General features: G+C 35.7%; 1 protein-coding gene across 3 annotated transcripts in view; it reads right to left on the minus strand.

Moving 5' to 3' along the window:
* LOC138696524 (phospholipid-transporting ATPase VD) overlaps window positions 1–19,659 on the minus strand; it is a 346,689-nt gene that overhangs the window by 59,941 nt on the left and 267,089 nt on the right. For all 3 annotated transcript variants that reach the window (XM_069821610.1, XM_069821608.1, XM_069821609.1), the window contains exons 5-6: window positions 4,292–4,548; window positions 276–425 (exon numbers count right to left, since the gene is read on the minus strand). In XM_069821610.1, the coding sequence (XP_069677711.1) occupies window positions 276–425; window positions 4,292–4,548 (407 nt within the window). The remainder of the gene's footprint in view (window positions 1–275; window positions 426–4,291; window positions 4,549–19,659) is intronic.

Below are 19,659 nucleotides of genomic sequence, written 5' to 3' on the forward strand. Positions count from 1 at the left end.
TCCCTCCATTGCATACATTGCTGACAAGTAACATATCACACTAATCATACTTCAGATGTATTACAAACAACTGTTCTTCCTCTGACATATATCGTAAAGTGAGATGTACTGCCAATAAAAATGTACATATCAGCCAGAATTTCAAATATGATATCATATAATATACTCGTAACATAACAAAATAAATATTCTTCAAATGAAATTTGTTGAAACATTCCCTCGTTTTCCCCTGTACAAGAAATAACCATTACATATTTTATAGAATGATGCCTTACCTGCCCTAATTCTTCGGTGATATTCAGAGCACGACATTCAATTCGTTTATTAGTTTCTGGGTCGTACATGTCCACATCGTTGTGAATATGATATACCTGCATTAATTTTGCCATCTCTATTGTCACATACAGGGACAGTGGAATCATGACCTGAAACAAACTCAACAGTTCATTACCACTGAAGACAAATCAATTTTTGCCTGCCATATCCAAAGTGAAGCTTTATAAGGGGTATTATGACTGAAATTTGGACAAGAAAAGAAAAACTGAATTTAGTTTTTCCCATTAAAAAATAAAACTTTTCCTCAATCAAAAAATGTCATCACTTTACTTGTTCTATGTCTTGAAGTCACATGTGGACATTTCTAAAAGGCATACCATTATAATTATACAAAGATCTGGTGTAACCCCCACCCCCTTTGCTGTTTACTCAATTATTTACTTTTCAACATTTTGATATTTACTGTATAAAATGCTCCTTGCAATGCAATTCTTACCCAAATCAGTGGAAAATTTAAGAGAATGTTGTAATAAGTACAAAGGTTAAAATCTATTTTGATCTAGCTTATTATGTTTAGTATAAATTTTAATAGGATAAATTAAAAGTAAATGAATTACTTTTAAAAATAATAAAAGTGAAAGTTCACCATTTTGGATAGCAAAATATAAGTTACATAAAATTTTAAAATCCCATACCAAGTTTTGTTTACACACTTCTGGAGTGTACTTCTGCAATATTTCAGTTTGATCAGTTAAAAAAATGTCGTGCAAGGGACTCACTCATAAGAGCAAAAACTTGTGATAAAACTTGTGGTAATTTTATAATTGCAGAAGTTGGAATAGAGAGTCATAACTCCCCTTAATCTAACATTAAGGAGTCATTTTTTACTACAAGTTAACAATAAACTCCTTCGCATTTAAAGCTACAACAAAAATATTAATAATATTCACTTAAACTAGAATTCGAATTATCCGAAAATTGCCTCTATGATGGAAAATTGCCTTTTGAAGTGAAATATATCCTCCCTGAAGAAAATGTCCATGACTATATTATACTACAAAATTTCCTCCCTCTTGAAAATATTACTTGAATTCAGTTCAAAAGTGTAGATGTATCAGTTTAACAAAACATTTGTTAATTGGTGAAGTTCTCTTTCAAATCAATGCTAGAATAAATGTCTGAAGCAGTGGCGAATATTCAGAGCATGTTAGGCTTGCATTGCATGCCCTGTTATTTTTAAAAGCACATTCTCTATAATGAAAATTATTATTGCTATTATTATTGGCAGTCGGGTAGCTCAGTTGGTAGAGATGCTGGCTAAGGACTGGAAGCTCCAGGGTTCGATCCCAGGTGGTAACGGTCAGTCAGACAGGCTAGTTGTTTGTAACAATCCCCACAGTAGGTTTTCACCTGACGACGAAGAGAGCTCCACTCTTTGAAACATTGTTACAATTTTTTTAAATTAGCAATGGAGAAAGTCCAAACAACTCAACCATTGAAGCATGTCTTATTGTCTGTGTTCTCTGAACATTTAATTCAATTTAAGTTTTACAGTTTATTTTAAATTTTCCAAGATTTTGTATAACGTGGAATGAGCACTATTCTTTCTCCATTCTCTAACCCAATTGAAACACAAAAATTAAATGGTATATCGTCTGTATTTTTCCTTACGAGTTTAAAAATAATTACTTTCAATGGCACTGACCTTCAACAAGCCAGGTGAAGGGATTGTTCAGAGCAAAACACTGAATATTGCAGCACACAGCATTGCAAGATGTCGTAATTAATGTATTTTAAAATGCACGTTTTTCTGGAAAACTATAAAATATAGAAAAATGATATTTGACTTTTTTGTGGCTCTTTACTCAGGAAATCACCCACCAGAATTAATGACATTAGTTACGGTTCACCATGTGTGTGTGTGTGTGTGTGTGTGTGTGTGTGTGTGTGCGCGCGCGCGCGCGCGCGTGCGTACGTATGTGTATGTGTATATATATCTGCGTGCGCGTGTGTGTGTGTGTGTATATGCTCAGACTTTATACACAGAGGTCGTAAAATGTAATTCCTTCACGTACAAAAAATGTGTGAGAGCATATTCCATCCTCCTCTACGATACTACCCATAATAGTACGAGTTATGAACTTAATGGATGACTCATACTACTGGAATCTTAGACAGTAATTGCTCACTTACTTCCAGTTGAAAGGTGTCATGGGTTCCAATACATAGTAGCGCTGACAATAGTAATGGAAACTATGAAGCTCGTAGAATTGCCAATAGTTCACAATAAACCGGGAACAGAAATGACAACGAGAATGGAAATAATATTAAAATAAATGTATTTAAATGTGAGCATTCACAATAGTTAATTGAGAATGCTCAAATTTAAATACATTTATTTTAACAATATTTCCGTTCTCGTATTCATTTCCGTTCCCAGTTTATTGTCAATCAGCCTTAAGGGAAACTGTGAAGCTCGCAGAAAGAAGTTAAATGAATCTTACAGGTAACAAAGGTTCACTGTGGTCCACAAATTATTTTCTCATCCTACTAGTCTTCTTCTTCTTCTTCTTCTTCTTCTTCTTCTTCTTCACCATCACTATTGTCATCATCACTATCATCTTTCTTTTTCTCTTTTTACTTTCCTAACTTCTTTTTCTACAGTATTTCTTCCTTTCATTACTATTTTTCTACTCATCTGTTTCCTTCTTATACAGCTTTTTCTTCTTTACCATCAACATTACTATATTCTTCTTTTTCCATCTTTCTTATTATTTTTCCATTCTTACTCTTCTACTACTTTCCTATTTTCTTTTTCTATTAACCTATCTTTTTTTGCTATATCTTCCTTGTATTAATATTTCTTTATTTTCTTCTTCTACTTTTCTGTTCATTTCTTATTGCTGCTTTACCACCACCACTGACACAGTCATTATATCAAATTCTTAATCTTGTGCTGCTCCTCTTTTACTAGAATTTTAAGACCCACTGGCTGCATGATTCATAATATAAAATCTGTTTTATTAGTGTAGTTTCTTTCATTCTTTGTATGTGTGTTAACCACTTATACCTGTCTTACATTATCATTCGATTTCGTTACTTTTTCTTCGTGTCTAAATTTTTGAGTGGACATTGCTACCCTGAAAATCGTCTGAGAAAAATCGTTCTTTATACTTTAATTATATTTATAACTGCGGTACAGCCCTTACAATTAACGATTAACTACCATGAACAATAACAGCAAAGATAACGACATTGTTTCATAAAATTTTGTCATGACAGCTTTTCGTAATTTAATTTTTATGGCCTTCAAAATCATAATGTTTATGAAATTCAGTTTCTTTATTTTCGCATTATGTTTAAAATATGCCACTTTTACCAAGGAAATTTGAAGCTATTTATTTGTTTAACAGAAAATTCCAACAAGGTACAGATGTAAAAAAAAAGTGACTGCACTCATGAACAGCTAATATATTCTAAGTCCACTTCGGATCATGGTGATGTTACACAATGCATGCGCTTGTAGAATCGCACTTGAAGCAGTTTCGGAACTATAGTGTTTAGACAGGAGTCATTCGATATCTGCATCTCATAGAGCAGTGGTAGAATCATATCAACATGCATTACTGTTGCGTTTGCATATAAATGAAAACTCGTTTACAATAAAATACATTATATAAAAAACAACTGTTCATAAACATATGGGTTATGTTGTGTAATTTGTGGTGTGATAATGTAACTGAGAGATTGTGCGTGTAATCTCACTACCATAACTGCGAACATAATGACAGTGCTTCACAAAATTTCGTCATGATAGTTTTTTTTTTTAATTTGCTTTTGTTTATGAAATTCAATTTCTTTATCTTCACATATATATGTTCACTGTATGTCATTTTCACCATAGGCATTTGATGTTTTTATTATTTTAACAAGGCACAGTTTGAAGAAGTTGGAAGTTGTCAAATAAAGAAAAACAGCATTACACCCTCTTTCTAGTAGTTAATGTTGGACGTACCTGTAAAATGATGATGAAAGTCCAGAATCCCAGAAATCCCTCTTTGATGGGACTCTCGGCGATTGGAATAAAAGGCACTGAGTGATTATCATAGGTTTCATAGGAAGACAGCCAGAGCTTGCAGCCAACAGCACCAATCACACATAACACAAACAAAATCAGCACACACCAGATGACGTCCAGGTTCATCTGCCGCTCCAGGTTCGAACGTTTGTAGCGAGGACCGCCATTATTAAGCATCGCTTTTGTTTCATGACCTACAAACAAGACAATTCAACTAATTAGACATATCATCACGTTGGAATTAATTAAAAACTGTACTCTACACATCTATAATCACCTTTATCTTGGACACCACTCCATATTACTTCTTTTAATATATTACATGATTAAATAAGTATGCACCACTTTTTTTCCTCGGCAAGCTTTCACTGGAGATAAACAAAATTTTAAATGCAGCATCTTGAAAAAGCCTTCCTGCATACCTCCATGTAGTCTCATTTTCTTCAAGGTGGCAGTGAAACAATTAGTGTTCAAAATGGCAACTGCACATGAAGCCGTGCAAAGCAGAGTCCTGTGATTGAATTTCCTTTTGCAGAGAAGGAGACCAATGCAAACATTCAATGGCGCTTACAAATGTCTATGGAAAAAAGGCAGTGGATAGAATTACTTTGAGCCATTGGGTCAGCGTCAGAACAAGGTGCAGCAAGACTTTCACATCTTCCACACTGAGAACCACACGCTCCTGTAACATTGGCAAGAACTGAACGTGCTAACAGGCTTATAGGCGAATCACAACCAAACAATTCTCTGTGGGTAGTCCTCCTGTGGAATGTCCTTCCTCATCCATCCTACAGTCCAGATCCTGCACCATCTGACTTTCATCTTCCGTCTGAAAGATACAATCTACGAAAAACGATACGACAATGATGAGGAGGTCGTAGCCAAAGTGTAGATGTGGCTGAGAGGAAGATCAGCAGAAGATAAGGTTCTAACATCTAGGTGGTGTAAACCCATAGGTTTGAATAGAGACTATGTGGAATAAATAGGTATTCGTATGTAGAAAACTAGGTATTTGTAGTCAATGAATTGGGAATTAACGTGATGTATTTTCAATTGTAATAAAATAAACCATGAATGAGAAAATAAATGTGGTACATCACTTATTGAACGACCCAACTGAGTTAATTTTTCAGATGATTAAATGTTGAAATGCATCATACCGTAGTGTAAAACTTCAACTGAACAAAATTTGACAAAATAAAAATCAGAATAATTTGGCTTTACGCATGCGGGAAAGAGTGGCATGATGATATAATGGAAGTTCCAGATTAGCCAAGAAGCGCAGCAATTGCATCTTTCTATCTTGCAACAGGCCGCGATTGTCTAGCAAAACACCTGCATTAAATAGGAATCTGGAATGATCCATTCTGTCATTAGAAAGAAAAAAATTTTTGAAAAGGATTACTTTATAGTAGATAATTTTTGTTTGACGGGGGAATTTTGTAATCATTGCTGTTGTAAATAATTCTTTTCTAGGTTATTGTCGATCACATCGCTTCTAAAATGTAATATGAGAATGCTCTCTTGTGGATTATTACTATTGGACAATGACCACTTAATGGTTATTAGTGGTGATAGATGAATCTTACGTATTTTTATATCTTCCCCTATATGAAGTATGAAGAGCAGATCCTAAGTGCTGTCATGTTGAAAAAAAAAATTTCGAAATTTTCACAGAAATACATCCTGCACTTCCTGACATAGTTTGCAGCATCCCAGATATTGAAAAAGTCATTTTCGACACGTGTGTGTCTATGTACAGAAATTTCTCCTAAACTACTGGGCACTTTCTGTTCATATTCAGTATACAGGAGTCAGTTTATTCGGAAATGATGCAGATAAGATATAATTATTATTAAAAAAATAAAATTCTTTATTTGAAATAAAAAAGCAAAATGATCATGAACTCCAAATCTATCCTAAAGTCCCTCTCCCATAAGTAGCTCGATATGTCTCCAGACTAGTTTTGGAGAACAATATATTTTATGCAGAATTATTTCTACCTTTAATTGCGAATATTGTAAGAGCAAATAGCCTTTACACTAAGTTAATTAGCCACCATCTTTAGTGAAGATCGCTTCTTCGTACTCCAAATTGTAGTAAGATTACGATCTCTTTTCTTAATCCAATTTCTTTTGCATGGTTGAACCAAAGCAATATATATATATATATATATATATATATATATATTAACCATAATTGATAAAATCAAAATCAGGATAAGAGAAGAAATGTTAAAAGGGAGTGAAATAGGGACAAGAGTTCGATAAGGATGCCCTTCATCACATATCCTGTTCAACATCTACTTGGAAGATTTAGTGAAGAATAATAAAGAGCATAAGATTTACTGATAATATGGCGTTGTTAGCAGAAGAGACGATATTAAGGTGTATGCTACTGGAGCTAAATGACAGCTGTAAGCAATATGGAATGAAGATAAATGCAAATAAGACGAAGACCATGGTTATCGGAAAAAAAAAAGAAGGCAAGCGTGCCAATTCTAAAGAGTCAGTAGAGCAACTGGACAGCTTCAAATACTTGGGGGGCGTCGGCGGCAGCGGCGGCGGCGGCGGCGGCGGCGGCGGCGGGAAAAGACTTTATTATATCAGCAGTTCCCAACCTTTTTCGCCTTTTGTACCCCATAACTAGGCTTTTACTGAAAGTGCACCCCCAACTCCCCATACACTGTTTTTTTACCACACTACTTACATAAGACACAATAAAACGATTTTGTATATCTAGGTTAGTTTCTTTTTAGTTTAAAATAATATAAATAAAATTTGGAAAAAAGCAACATTTATTTTACAATTTTCTTAAAGTAATAATACCATGAAAACCAATAACGCTGATAGTTATTTCATTAATATGTGTTTTATAATGTTATACGTGTAGACGACAGGGTATTGCATGGCGCAAGTCAACAAGATGAAATGTCAGCCATGACCAAATATATTTGGCGAACCCTTGTGTAGCCCGACGCGTACCCCAGGTTGGGAACCGCTGTTATATACGACGAACCGCCACCTCGTCAATTCCAGTCTCCATTTTTTTTTCTTGAGTGTTGTCCAAAATCAGTTCTCGCTCTTCCACAGTTTTCTTCACATTCTCACTCCATGATTTACATGATCGGTGCACTCTTTCTTTTCCCTGGAGTTTTCCACAAACACAGTTCGTTCGGCCATCTCTTTCTTTCCACATGTATTACAGAACCTGTCCAACCAAGTCAAACTTCGTTTTTCTATCCTCTCCATGATATCGTCTTATCGCATTCTTATCTAATCAGTCCTTTATTTTCCCAGCGGTAATATTCTGCTGGATCATTATGGATAGTCTATTTACAGAGATCGAAGGAGATTTTTATCTTGATTCAGAACAAAATAGGGCGGATCCTAATTGTAAGCGTCAAACTGTTTTATTTTATTTCGTTGTGAGTTCTTCACATCACAATAAAATTAAGGCAGACTTGCTTCATTCAGGTTCTAATTGTTTCCCTGGAAATACTATCTTTATTTACGATAAACTCCAAATACTTACATAATTCAAGAGTGAGTTGAACGTCAAGTGGTAATACCACAGTCTAGTATATACAGTCACGAAGCTTGAGTTGATGAGGGTACTAGGAACAATAGACTTTGCAGGTACTATTTCACATTGTCTGTAATGAAGCGATAGTAACGATCCTAGTGGTCAGCAACTATCTATGGATGGATATTTACCACGTATTGAGCTTCGTGACTGTATATACTAGACTGTGGTAATACTGTATATCCTGCTCTTTATCTGCCATACTAACATATTTTGTCTTCTTAAGGTTCAAGTTGAGCCTCCACTTGTCGAAAGACAAGTTGATCTAACGAAACATCTATGCCACTGTAATACTGCGTTGTACCAATATCATGATCTCCGAAACTCATAAGGTAATCTTCTACAATATCAGTTCGAAACCCCTTGTAAATTTGGACTCATGTAAATAATGTAAACGAAAACACATGGGCCTGTACGAAAGCGTAGTTGTCAACATATTATCGTACTAGTATACCATTTGAATAACCATTTTAGTTGCCCTAGGAAGGAAAGTCGGATGCGACACACCTTACACTACAGTGAAACAAATTGGTGTAATTTTCAAGTTCAACTCAACTGTATGAACGTCTACATGAACTGTGCGTAGTATTATTATCATTGAACACTACTAAGGAATTCCTGTTTGTCTATAATAAAGGAAGCCATAAGCAAAACATTTTACCTACACGCGTAGACAATGAAAAAGTTGCCCCCCCCCCAAGAGCTTAGCGAAAGGTTGATCAATTATTGATTTTAAGCCTTTTTCGAAGTTTTTCTTACCACTTTACAGCTCGTATTGATTGTTGGCGTTTTTCTTCATCCTCTCTTCCATATGTGTATCCACAAACGATTTTTTAAACAACCTGATAATTTTGAAAGGTTCTCTTGTCAATGTAGAAAGCATCTTTCATCTAATACAATGTACGTAAAAAAAAGTACTCGAACACGAAATTATTTCAACAAAATATGGGATCGACAGAGAGGTGCGGACGGCTGTCACACACTGGTTCCGATCCCAAGCGGCAGACTTCTACGACACAAGTATACAAAAGTTGATCCCATGGTATGAGAAATGTCTCAATTCTGATGAGTATATGTTGAAAAATAGCTCAACAATTGCTGTATCTGTTCTAATAAATCTTTCTATGAAATTGTGTTTTTTTCTGTAAACGGCCCGGAAACTTACCTTCTGGAGGGCTCGAGTGGCCAAAATTTTTATAAGCACTTGTTTTGACATTATTAACATGGTGAAAGAAAAAAAACTTGTTTATCTGCCCCCATGAGAATGTTTGCTTGTAAGATGCTGAAACTGGTTTCGCCACTGGCTTGTGGTTAACAAATGGGAACAAAATTTAAAAATACTACAACAAATCAGAGCGCAAATTGTATTCGAACATGAACACCCTGCCTATCAGCTGCAATAACGGTTTTTCCCATGCACTTGTCAGTCACCTGCTTGACCTTGGTATCACACTCAACAACTGAACTAGAAATGAGATGGCGATGAGTTACAGAGAGCGGATAAGTGAACACTGAAGAAATAGTGACAGGGGATTTGAGGAAATCAGTGACGTCTCGTGGTCCCAAATTTTGCCGGGGCTATAAGGTTTTCAGTAACTTGATGAAGAAAAGTAATTCATTTTCGTCTAGATTACAAACTATAACAGAAGAAGAACCGAACTAGTTGGCTCAGATGATAACGTGAGACTCGCATTCGGGAGGTTTCATGTTCAAGTCCCGTGGCCAGCCAATCTGACTGGAGTTTTTCATGGTTTTCAGTCACAAAGGCAAATGCCGAATTGAAAATTTACATACCATGATTTATCACCACCTCAATCACCAATATCATAAACATTATATCAAATATAAAGGCTGTAGCAATAGTAAAAACAGGTCTAAAGATACACTAAAAAATCTTACATACGCGATATGACCAAAAATGTTAAAGCATGTGTAAATAAACTTAACAAAAAATAAATAAATAAAAGCATAAAACAAGCGAAAAATATTATTGTGGATCATACCATCTTTGTAAGTTAACACTGCCAGATTAAATAAAACCATTATTATTATTATTATTATTATTATTATTATTATTATTATTATTATATAAACAACTCTGCTCTCCTATTCTTCTGCTTAGCAAACTCTATTATCACCTTTTCGTTGAAGTTCACTACGTTAGCATATAATCTTCCTCTATTGTAAGCACTGCCAAAGCATTTAGTTTATCTTGACCCACGTATTTCTTAAACACTTTTTAACATGCTTCAGTGTCCTGAAACATCGTTCAGATTCAGCTGTTGGCACTGGAGTTGTTAGAACTGTGTTTGACAGTAAGTTGTAATGCTTACGAAAAGGTATCCTCTAAATCGTTTACAATGAAAAAAAAAAAGTACAGTGAATTGACATAATTTATGTTCTTAAGCTTTTCACTAGAACAAGTAACACGCAGTTAGCTCTTTCGTTTTCCTCTTTCTATGAAAGTATAATATTTGGCACAACTGTTACACAAATCATCAGGAAACACGGACCTCCAAGCAGTGAATTTTGTGGAGTCAACTAAATTGATTCACTCCAAATGTTTTTAGTTGGTTATTTAACGACGTTGTATCAACTAATGGGCTATTTAGCGTTGATGGAATTTGTGATAGCGAGATGAAACCGAGGATTCGCCATAGATTACCTGACATTCGCCTTAGGGGTGGGGAAAACCTCGGTAAAAGCCCAGTTCAAGCGGGAATCGAATCCACAACGAGCACAGCTCCGGATTATAAGGCAAGCGTTTCTGCCGATTGAGCTACGCGGGTGGCTTCCAAATGTTTAGTAGTACCAAATCTGTCTTCAGTTTGCTGAGTAATTATATCGTAGCATTTAATAGCGCATGTTTTTTTTTTTGTTGACATATTTTTCTATGTTTTTGGGGATTCGAACTCGTCGCATTTCTACAAAGGATGGTCTGAAAGTGACACTCGCAAAAGAATGGAATAACACTAGTGTTGACATTAGGCCTACATCTAATCTGGTGAAGTCAATATCCAGAAAACGCGATGCGATTATACATAAAAGCAAAGAGTCATTATACTAAAGGACTGAATAAGCAAAATCAACTATGAAATTGAGACATTGAAGGAAAAGTGTGTGAATGGTGTTAGAATATTTAGTAAGATTGTGACTTTTTTTTCCAATTTAGCGCAACTTTTATAACTGTTCTGTTTAATTTTCAATAAAATCACGCATAACAATTGATGTCATATTAAATATGATAATATTGCGTATTTGTCGCCTATCAATATATAGGCTACACGGTAAGTCAAATTATGTGTATACATATATATATATTTTTTTAAGTATTAGTTTTCCAATACTTCTTACAATCAGTGTCGGCTACATACATTATCTCCTCTATCCATAGAATACAGCTTTAAGATATCGTCCAATTATACCGAAGAATATTTCAACATAGCACCCTCCGTATATGCACGCCACAATACACGTGAGAAGCAGTAGTTGCCTCCATACCAGGCGCTCCAATATTTGCATATCGTCACAGGAGAGAAACGCAAATGTTTCACAGGCTATTAATTACTTCCCTGGAGAGGAAATGGTACAAGGATGTAGAGCTGACTTACATTGAGAGAATGAATTAAAAATGCGTGCATGAGTTCGCGCAATCCGTAACTTGCAGTGTTTGGTCGCTAGGGGCAGTTTAATAATTAGCTTCACACATTGCAGCAATTTACCGCAACAGCAAACATTAATTACTGAATTAAGCTCGACACTACACCAGTACACACATAAATAGTGTGGAGTGGGATATTCGTGACTGCTAGAACAACACTATAACGATTAACGAGATGAGAAAGGCTGTACTTTAAGATGAATATGAATTATTGTTAAGAGCTTGAAGTTATGAATTAAATTAGAACATTACTGCAACATTCATAAGCAAGCAACAAGGCTTGTGAACAAGACAGCAACACTGTCTCGCCTCCTGCTTGCTTGAATAATCGGCGAAGACAACGGGGATTGTTGTGATTAATTTAATCTTACTACTTTCATCATAGACATTCCATGAGATACATATATCTGTTTAAATCGGTTATTTAACGACGATGTATCAACTAATAGGTTATTCAGAGTCTGTGGAATTGGTGATAGCGAGTTGGAATTTAGTGAAATGACATCACATATTCATTATATGAGGTCTCGCTACCCTCATTGAATATTATCACAACTACTATGAAGTAGTCAATGTGTATTATCACCTTTAATTCGAGAAAAATTCGTTCCGACATAGCTCAGTTGGAAAGAGCGCTCAGCACGCAGAGCTGAGAAGTCCCGGGTTCGATTTCCGGTGCCGGAACGAATTTTTCTCGAATTAAAAGTGATAATTAGTGAAATGAGTTCGAGGACTCGCTACGGAATCGCCAGATTTTCACTTTGCAGTTGGAAAAAAAAAAACCTCTGGTTATCGGCCCAGGCTAAATTCGAACCCACACCTAAAAGCCTTCCCCTCGAGCTACGCCGATGGTCAATTTGTCTCTCGTTTGGCCTGCACATATTATTATTATTATTATTATTATTATTATTATTATTATTATTATTGAACTATAAAAATTGAAGATTTATCTTTCGAAGAGGTGGAAACATTCAAATATCTTGGAGCAACAGTAACAAATATAAATCACACTTGGGAGGTAATTAATATGGGAAATGCCTATTATTATTCGGTTGAGAAGCTTCTGTCATCTAGTCTGGTGTCAAAAAATCTGAAAGTTAGAATTTATAAAACAGTTATATTACCGGTTGTTCTGCATGGTTGTGAAACTTGGACTCTCACTTAGAGAGAGGAACAGAGATTAAGGGTTTTTGAGAATAAGATGCTTAGGAATATATTTGAAGCTAAGAGGGATGAAGTTACAGGAGAATGGAGAAAGTTACACAACGCAGAACTGCACGCATTGTATTCTTCACCTGACATAATTAGGAACATTAAATCCAGACGTTTGAGATGGGTAGGGCATGTAGCACGTATGGGTGAATCCAGAAATGCATATAGAGTGTTAATTGGGAGGCCGGAGGGAAAAAAGACCTTTGGGGAGGCCGAGACGTAGATGGGAGGATAATATTAACATGGATTTTAGGGAGGTGGGATATGATGGTAGGGACTGGACTAATCTTGCTCAGGATAGAGACCGATGGCGGTCTTATGTGAGGGCAGCAATGAACCTCCGAGTTCCTTAAAAGCCGTAAGTTATTATTATTATTATTATTATCATTATTATTATTATTATTATTATTATTATTATTATTATTATTATTATTATTATTATTATTATAAGAACTTTCTCTATGCAATATTTCTCTTCTCCCAAATCTAATTTTGTTTTACATTAGTATATTTACCATTGTAATCCAATCTTCGACACTGGCCCTGTCTGTCCGTCTCTTATATCTCTGGCTCTTGTGTCTCTCTGTTCGTCTCTCGTGTCACTCTGTTTTTCTTGTCTCTATCTCTCGTGTCTCTCTGTCCGTTACTCGTGTCACTCTGTTTCTAGTATATACCTGTCTATCGGGTTTCTTTGTTCGTCTATCGTGTCACATTGTCCCTCCCTCGAGTCACACACTCTCTCACTCTCTCTCTCTCTCTCTCTCTCTCTCGTGTCACTGTCTGTCTCCCTCTCATGTTTTTGTCTGTTTCTATAGTATCTCTATCTCTTTCGCGTCTATGTCTAGCACCTAGCTCATTTTACTCTGTCTGTCTTTCGTGTCTCCCTGTCCGTCTCTCGTGTTACTCAGCATGTTTTTCTGTCCGTCTCTCGTGTCACTCTGTCTCTCATATCTGTCTGTCGTATCACTCTGACTCATGACTGACTGACTGACTGTCTGTCTGTCTGTCTGTCGTATCACTCTTGTCTCTCGTATCACTCTCTCTCTCTCTATCTCTTCTTTCTCTCGAGTCTCGTGTATGTCTGTATCTCATGTCACTTTGACACTCGTGTTTGTCCGCCTCCGTCCATCAAGTCGTGTTTGTTGAGAGGAAAGCTGATGCTTTGGCCGTGCGGCTAACGGTGTGTCCAATATAAAAAAGTTATATGAAATTTATGGCCTAATATGAATCACTTTTAATTTTCGAAGGGCGATGTGACTAACCTCTAATATGAAACAATTTAATGGAAGTGCACAATGTCAAAAATGCACTTTGCATCATGATATATTTGGATATGCTTATTATTATCATACATGGCATCAATATTTTCTGGGTCACAGAAACAGATCTTCCAACATGATGTTCATATTTCCATCTTCGTTCCTCGTATCTTAAATTCCGCAACCCATTTTTTATGGAGGCGTACGAAGGACAGTATCATTTGCGCTTAAATTTCTTTGTCGGACAACCCTTTCAAGTCTTTCTCGATTTCAAACAGAGATTGCGAAAATATTCAAAGTTGCACTATTTAGCTTTATAGAAATAATATTCATGAAAACGTTAATAAAAGTTCTAAATTCCAACCCATTCCCACAATTTCTTCAAAATATGTTAAACCCATGTTCCTAGGCACAAATGTACCATAGTTTCACGGTCAGAAGCAAACTAACGTTAGGTCTACTTTAGTAGCATAGAGTACTTCATCAGCGACTGATACTCAATTTTATAAAAATTGAATTTTTTCTGACATTAATTCTTTAAAAATTCACAATACAGAATCGGTTAAACTTTCTATTAGCAAACACGGTGTTTATTTATGAAACAACATACTCTTTAAAAGAGTAAGTGATTTGGATTTTGTCAATACTGAAGGTGCAAGACTAAATATGCATAATGTGCACAAAGTGCGTGTCCCCTATGTATGCATAAAAATTGTGGAATCCAGAACATCGGTATGTGTCCTTCCGTGGTCTCTGCATAGCCAAATGCGCTGCCATGTTCTGTTGTTGTTCATGTTAATAAAAATTCTTGGGGTCACTTACTGTGAACCTCGGATTTTCTTTTCCCCCAAAATAGGCACTGAGACTACGGGAGCTGCGATAAATCACGAATTCATCTGAAAACATGACCTTTGCCTGCTGGGCCATTGTAGGAATTAGTTCCAGCATCACAGCATAAGCGTCCACTCGTGTGTCCTTATCGAAATCTGTTTATTCATTAATTTTCAATGGACGCTGACATTTCACTTGTAGGTCCAATTGCACTTTTTTCATGGTTGATTCTGGTATTATCAACTTAGCAGCTAAATTTCGCATGGATTTAAGAGGGAATATTTGGACAGATTCAGCTGTACCTTCACAATATTCAAGCCTAATGAATGGCCTTCCAATTCTCGGCGCGTCGTGAACACTGCCCGTTGCAAAAGCCTTCATATCCCATTGCAACGTCTTGCAACTTCTTCTTAGTCGGTTTTGCCCCTCGAACTGCAAAACGAAATCGTCTACGACATTTTTATACATGTGCCTTTAATTTCACCCACACAGCGGCTACCAAGCGCCGCTCGATAGTGTAAATTTGTGTCAGCCATTGCTTCGACTTTCATCTTCCACCAAACATTCTGCTCCTCTGAGCGTCAAAAGGAGCTAGAATAGGTCGTGTCAAGGCCACTAGCACGAACATGGCATGATTACTCACGTCAGCTTGACATAAATACAGTATAGGAGTATATTATGGACTTCATGCGCACACTGTATATCAATGTCGCTTAGTATACTCGTTTCATATTCAAACGCATATATTCAAATAATGATATATTTTTAACAGGTAACCAATTTTAACTGCTTTCGTTTTCTTTTATACTGAAGATCCATGACCAACCATACAGTAATACTGCCTGATATACTTTTTTGTATCCTAACGCATATATTTTCCGATATTACATTTTTTTTAACAAGTAACCATCTTTAACCGCTTTCGCTTTTGTTTATAATGAAGATCCAAGGCTAATCATACATTAGTACCGCCTGCATAGTTGTTTCGTATTCTAACGCATATATTTTCAGGTATTAACTTATTTTTTTAACAAGTAACCAACTTTTAAGATTCTAGTTTTCCATACAACGCTCAAACGGTAGTAGACCTTGAGGAGACATTTGAAAAATTTAAATAAGTTTTTTTTCTAACATTCACTGTTTTAGAGGAAATCGTTATGTTTATATTAAACATCTGACATCACGGCTACTGCAATAACTATAGCATTCGCGGCCTGCACTGTGGCAGGATCGAGTTCGTAGTTCAAGATGATGTAGACCCTTAGCAGACGTTAGCAAAAGCAACTCGTAGCATTAGCCTCTTCCCTTAGGGTAGGAAGGGAATTATGTAAAGCATTTGTAACTTACAAATGACTTTTAAGGAACCCGCAGGTTCATTGCCGCCCTCACATAAGCTCGCCATCTCTATCATCATATCCCACCTCCTGTGGCTCTTCCTGGCTTAACATAACGTCAGGAATACCACAGGGTTCGGTACTCGGACCATTGTTGTTCACAATATATGTCAATGATATTACATCTCATGTAAGGCATTGTAACTATCACTTGTATGCTGAAGACTTTCAATGCTACATCTCTTCCCGCTTAGATCGAATAAATGACGCTATAGATAAATTGAACGAAGACATTGACTCGATTGTGACACGGACAAAGAAATTCCATCTTAATATCAATCCTGGAAAGACACAAGCAATCATATTAGGACACAAACGGCAAACCGACGCTGTAAAGCACCTCGACATTTCCCCCGTTAAAGTAAGTACAGTGCATATCCCTTTCAGTTCTTCGGTAAAAAAATCTTGGCATTAACATGGATAATAATCTCAACTGGGACATGCAAATCGTAGAAACCTGCAGAAAAGTATATTCTATTATCCATGTGCTAAAAAGGATAAATGTTCATCTTCCCTCTTGCTTAAAAAAGTCCCTTGTGCAGACCCTTGTATTTCCCTATTTTATCTATACTGACATTTTACTGACTGACCTTTCCAGCGACAACAAAACGAAACTTCAACATGCTCATAATTTGTGTGTACGTTTTGTAAGCAATGTTCGTAAATATGATCACATTACCCCATCCCTGGAAGCAATAGGTTGGCTTAAACTAGATAAGAAAAGAAATTTACATTCACTTCTCCTTCTCTTCGAAATCTTGAACTCTTCTATTCCTTCGTACCTGTCGTCTCGCTTCACTTACCTTTCTTCCCACCACAATCTGAACACACGCTCTCGCCATGAAACAATACTAACAATACCATACCATCGCACCTTCTCATACTCATCCTCTTTCACAATAGCCCTGCCAAGACTCTGGAATTCGTTACCTGCTAGCATCAGGGACTGTCGAAATAAAATTCAATTCAAACGCAAACTTACTAGGCACTTGATCAGTAATTGAGACTCGTTCAGACATGGTTTCTTGTAAATAGTTCTCTTAATCTATCACAAAATATTTCAATATCCGGTAATTTCATCACTATAGAATTTTGTTATTTAGGTTTAATTTGTAATTTAGTAAATACAAAAATATTCTTTGTTCTTAACTTCTATGATAAAATGTCTAGCTTTCATTAATCAGGTATTCTTGTCGTACTTTAATTTTTATTGTAATTGTGATTGTAAATTTAATATTAATTGTAATCTTATTGTTCATGTTATAGTTGTAATCCCCTGGTAGAGGGGCAGAGAAGGCCTGACGGCCTTATCTCTACCAGGTTAAATAAATAAATACTACTACTACTACTACTACTACCTCCCTCAAATCCATTTTAATATTATCCTCCCATCTACATCTCGGCCTCCCCAAAGGTCCTTTTCCCTCCTGTCTCCCAACTAACACTCTATTTGCAAAACGAATAAATTCACACAAAGTGGTATTTATCAATTACAATGTAAAAATTGCAATAGAAAATACATAGGACAAACCAAACGAAACTTCCACATTGGAGTTAAAGAATATACAGTAAATCAGATTTCCATAATAACAGGAATAGATATAAATTTGCTACTCATCTTATTGATTCAGGCCACGAAATTAATAGTATACAAAACACCTTAAAAATTTTAAAAGTAATAAATAATTCACACCTTATCAACACTGCAGAAGAGTTTTTTATTGTAAAAAATCAAGACCCTAACAATCCATTATTAAATGAGCAAATACCAAATTTACGTAATCCCCTATATCACTTAATAAAATAACATGTTATCGAATAGTCACTCCTGGCATTCCCTCTCAGTTATTTGTCCATACATCATCACTCAGTCTAAAACATGTCACGTCGGGTGAAACACGCCCCCTTGTCTGGATGCAAACAACTGAACAACTATGTAAGAACAAATATAATAAACCTTTAAGAAACGCTGATATCAGCTCTCACAACCTTTTCAAAATTAATAATAACCTATTAACTAAAATATTTTCAGACAACTATGGCATTCACCACGACGAATTAGACTGCGTGCTCTCCCACCAACAGCATTTGCATCACAGTTTCTCCATCTCTTTTAAATTTATACATTATATTTAACATTTTAACATAGTTAATATCAAACTGTACAAATTTAATTTTAATGATGCGATCTAATGAGAATACTTAGCCTTTAATTGTATAAGGTTAATATCATGCTGTGCCTTCTCCTTGTCTTATATACATACGAGAATCTAGCATCAGTGTTCAGCTTTACCATGTACAGTTTACCCCAAGAGGCACGAAAGTTATATAATTGTAAATGCCAGTACGTGCATTACTTACTATGTTATTAATTGCTAGATCAACCTATCACCTATTTTTTAAATATTGTTTGCATCTCATGCACCTGAAGATGACTTTTTAAAGTCGAAAATATTAGTGACTTCGTATTAAATATTGTGATGTAACAGATTATCTGACCTCACAAATTGAAAAGTGTATTTGCCTGAAAATTTATTATATTATATATAATTATTAATTGTATTCACACTTTTCTGAACCAACATGTCTTTCAAATTCATCTCAAAAACGTCTGGATTTAATGTTCCTAATTATGTTAGGTGAAGAATACAATGCGTGCAGTTCTGCGTTGTGTAACTTTCTCCATTCTCCTGTAACTTCATCCCTCTTAGCCCCAAATATTTTCCTAACAACTTTATTCTCAAAAACCCTTAATCTCTGTTCCTCTTTCAAAGTGAGAGTCCAGGTTTCACAACCATGCAGAACAACCGGTAAAATAACTGTTTTATAAATTCTAACTTTAAGATTTTTTGACAGCAGACTAGATGACAAAAGCTTCTCAACGGAATAATAACAGGTATTTTCCATATTTATTCTGTGTTTAATTTCCTCCCGAGTGTCATTTATATTTTTTACTGTTGCTCCAAGATATTTGACTTTTTCCACCTCTCCGAAGGATAAATCTCCAATTTTTTTGTTTCCATTTCATACAATATTCTGGTCACGAGACATAATCATATACTTTGTCTTTCCGGGATTTACTTCCAAACCTATCGCTTCAAGTAGAATTTCCGTGTTTTCCCTAATCGTTTGTGGATTTTCTCCTAACATAGTCACGTCATCCGCATAGACAAGAAGCTGATGTAACCTGTTCAATTCCAAACCCTCTCTGTTAACCTGAACTTTTCTAATGGCATATTCTAGAGCAAAGTTAAAAAGTAAAGGTGATAGTGCATTTGTAACTTAGTAATAGCAATTTTAAATGGAAATACGCATCCTGTGATATCAAAAATAAATTGTAATAATTTTTACTGACATGATTTA

This window comes from Periplaneta americana, chromosome 3, assembly GCF_040183065.1.
Source record: "Periplaneta americana isolate PAMFEO1 chromosome 3, P.americana_PAMFEO1_priV1, whole genome shotgun sequence".
NCBI classification, from domain to species: Eukaryota; Metazoa; Arthropoda; class Insecta; order Blattodea; family Blattidae; genus Periplaneta; species Periplaneta americana.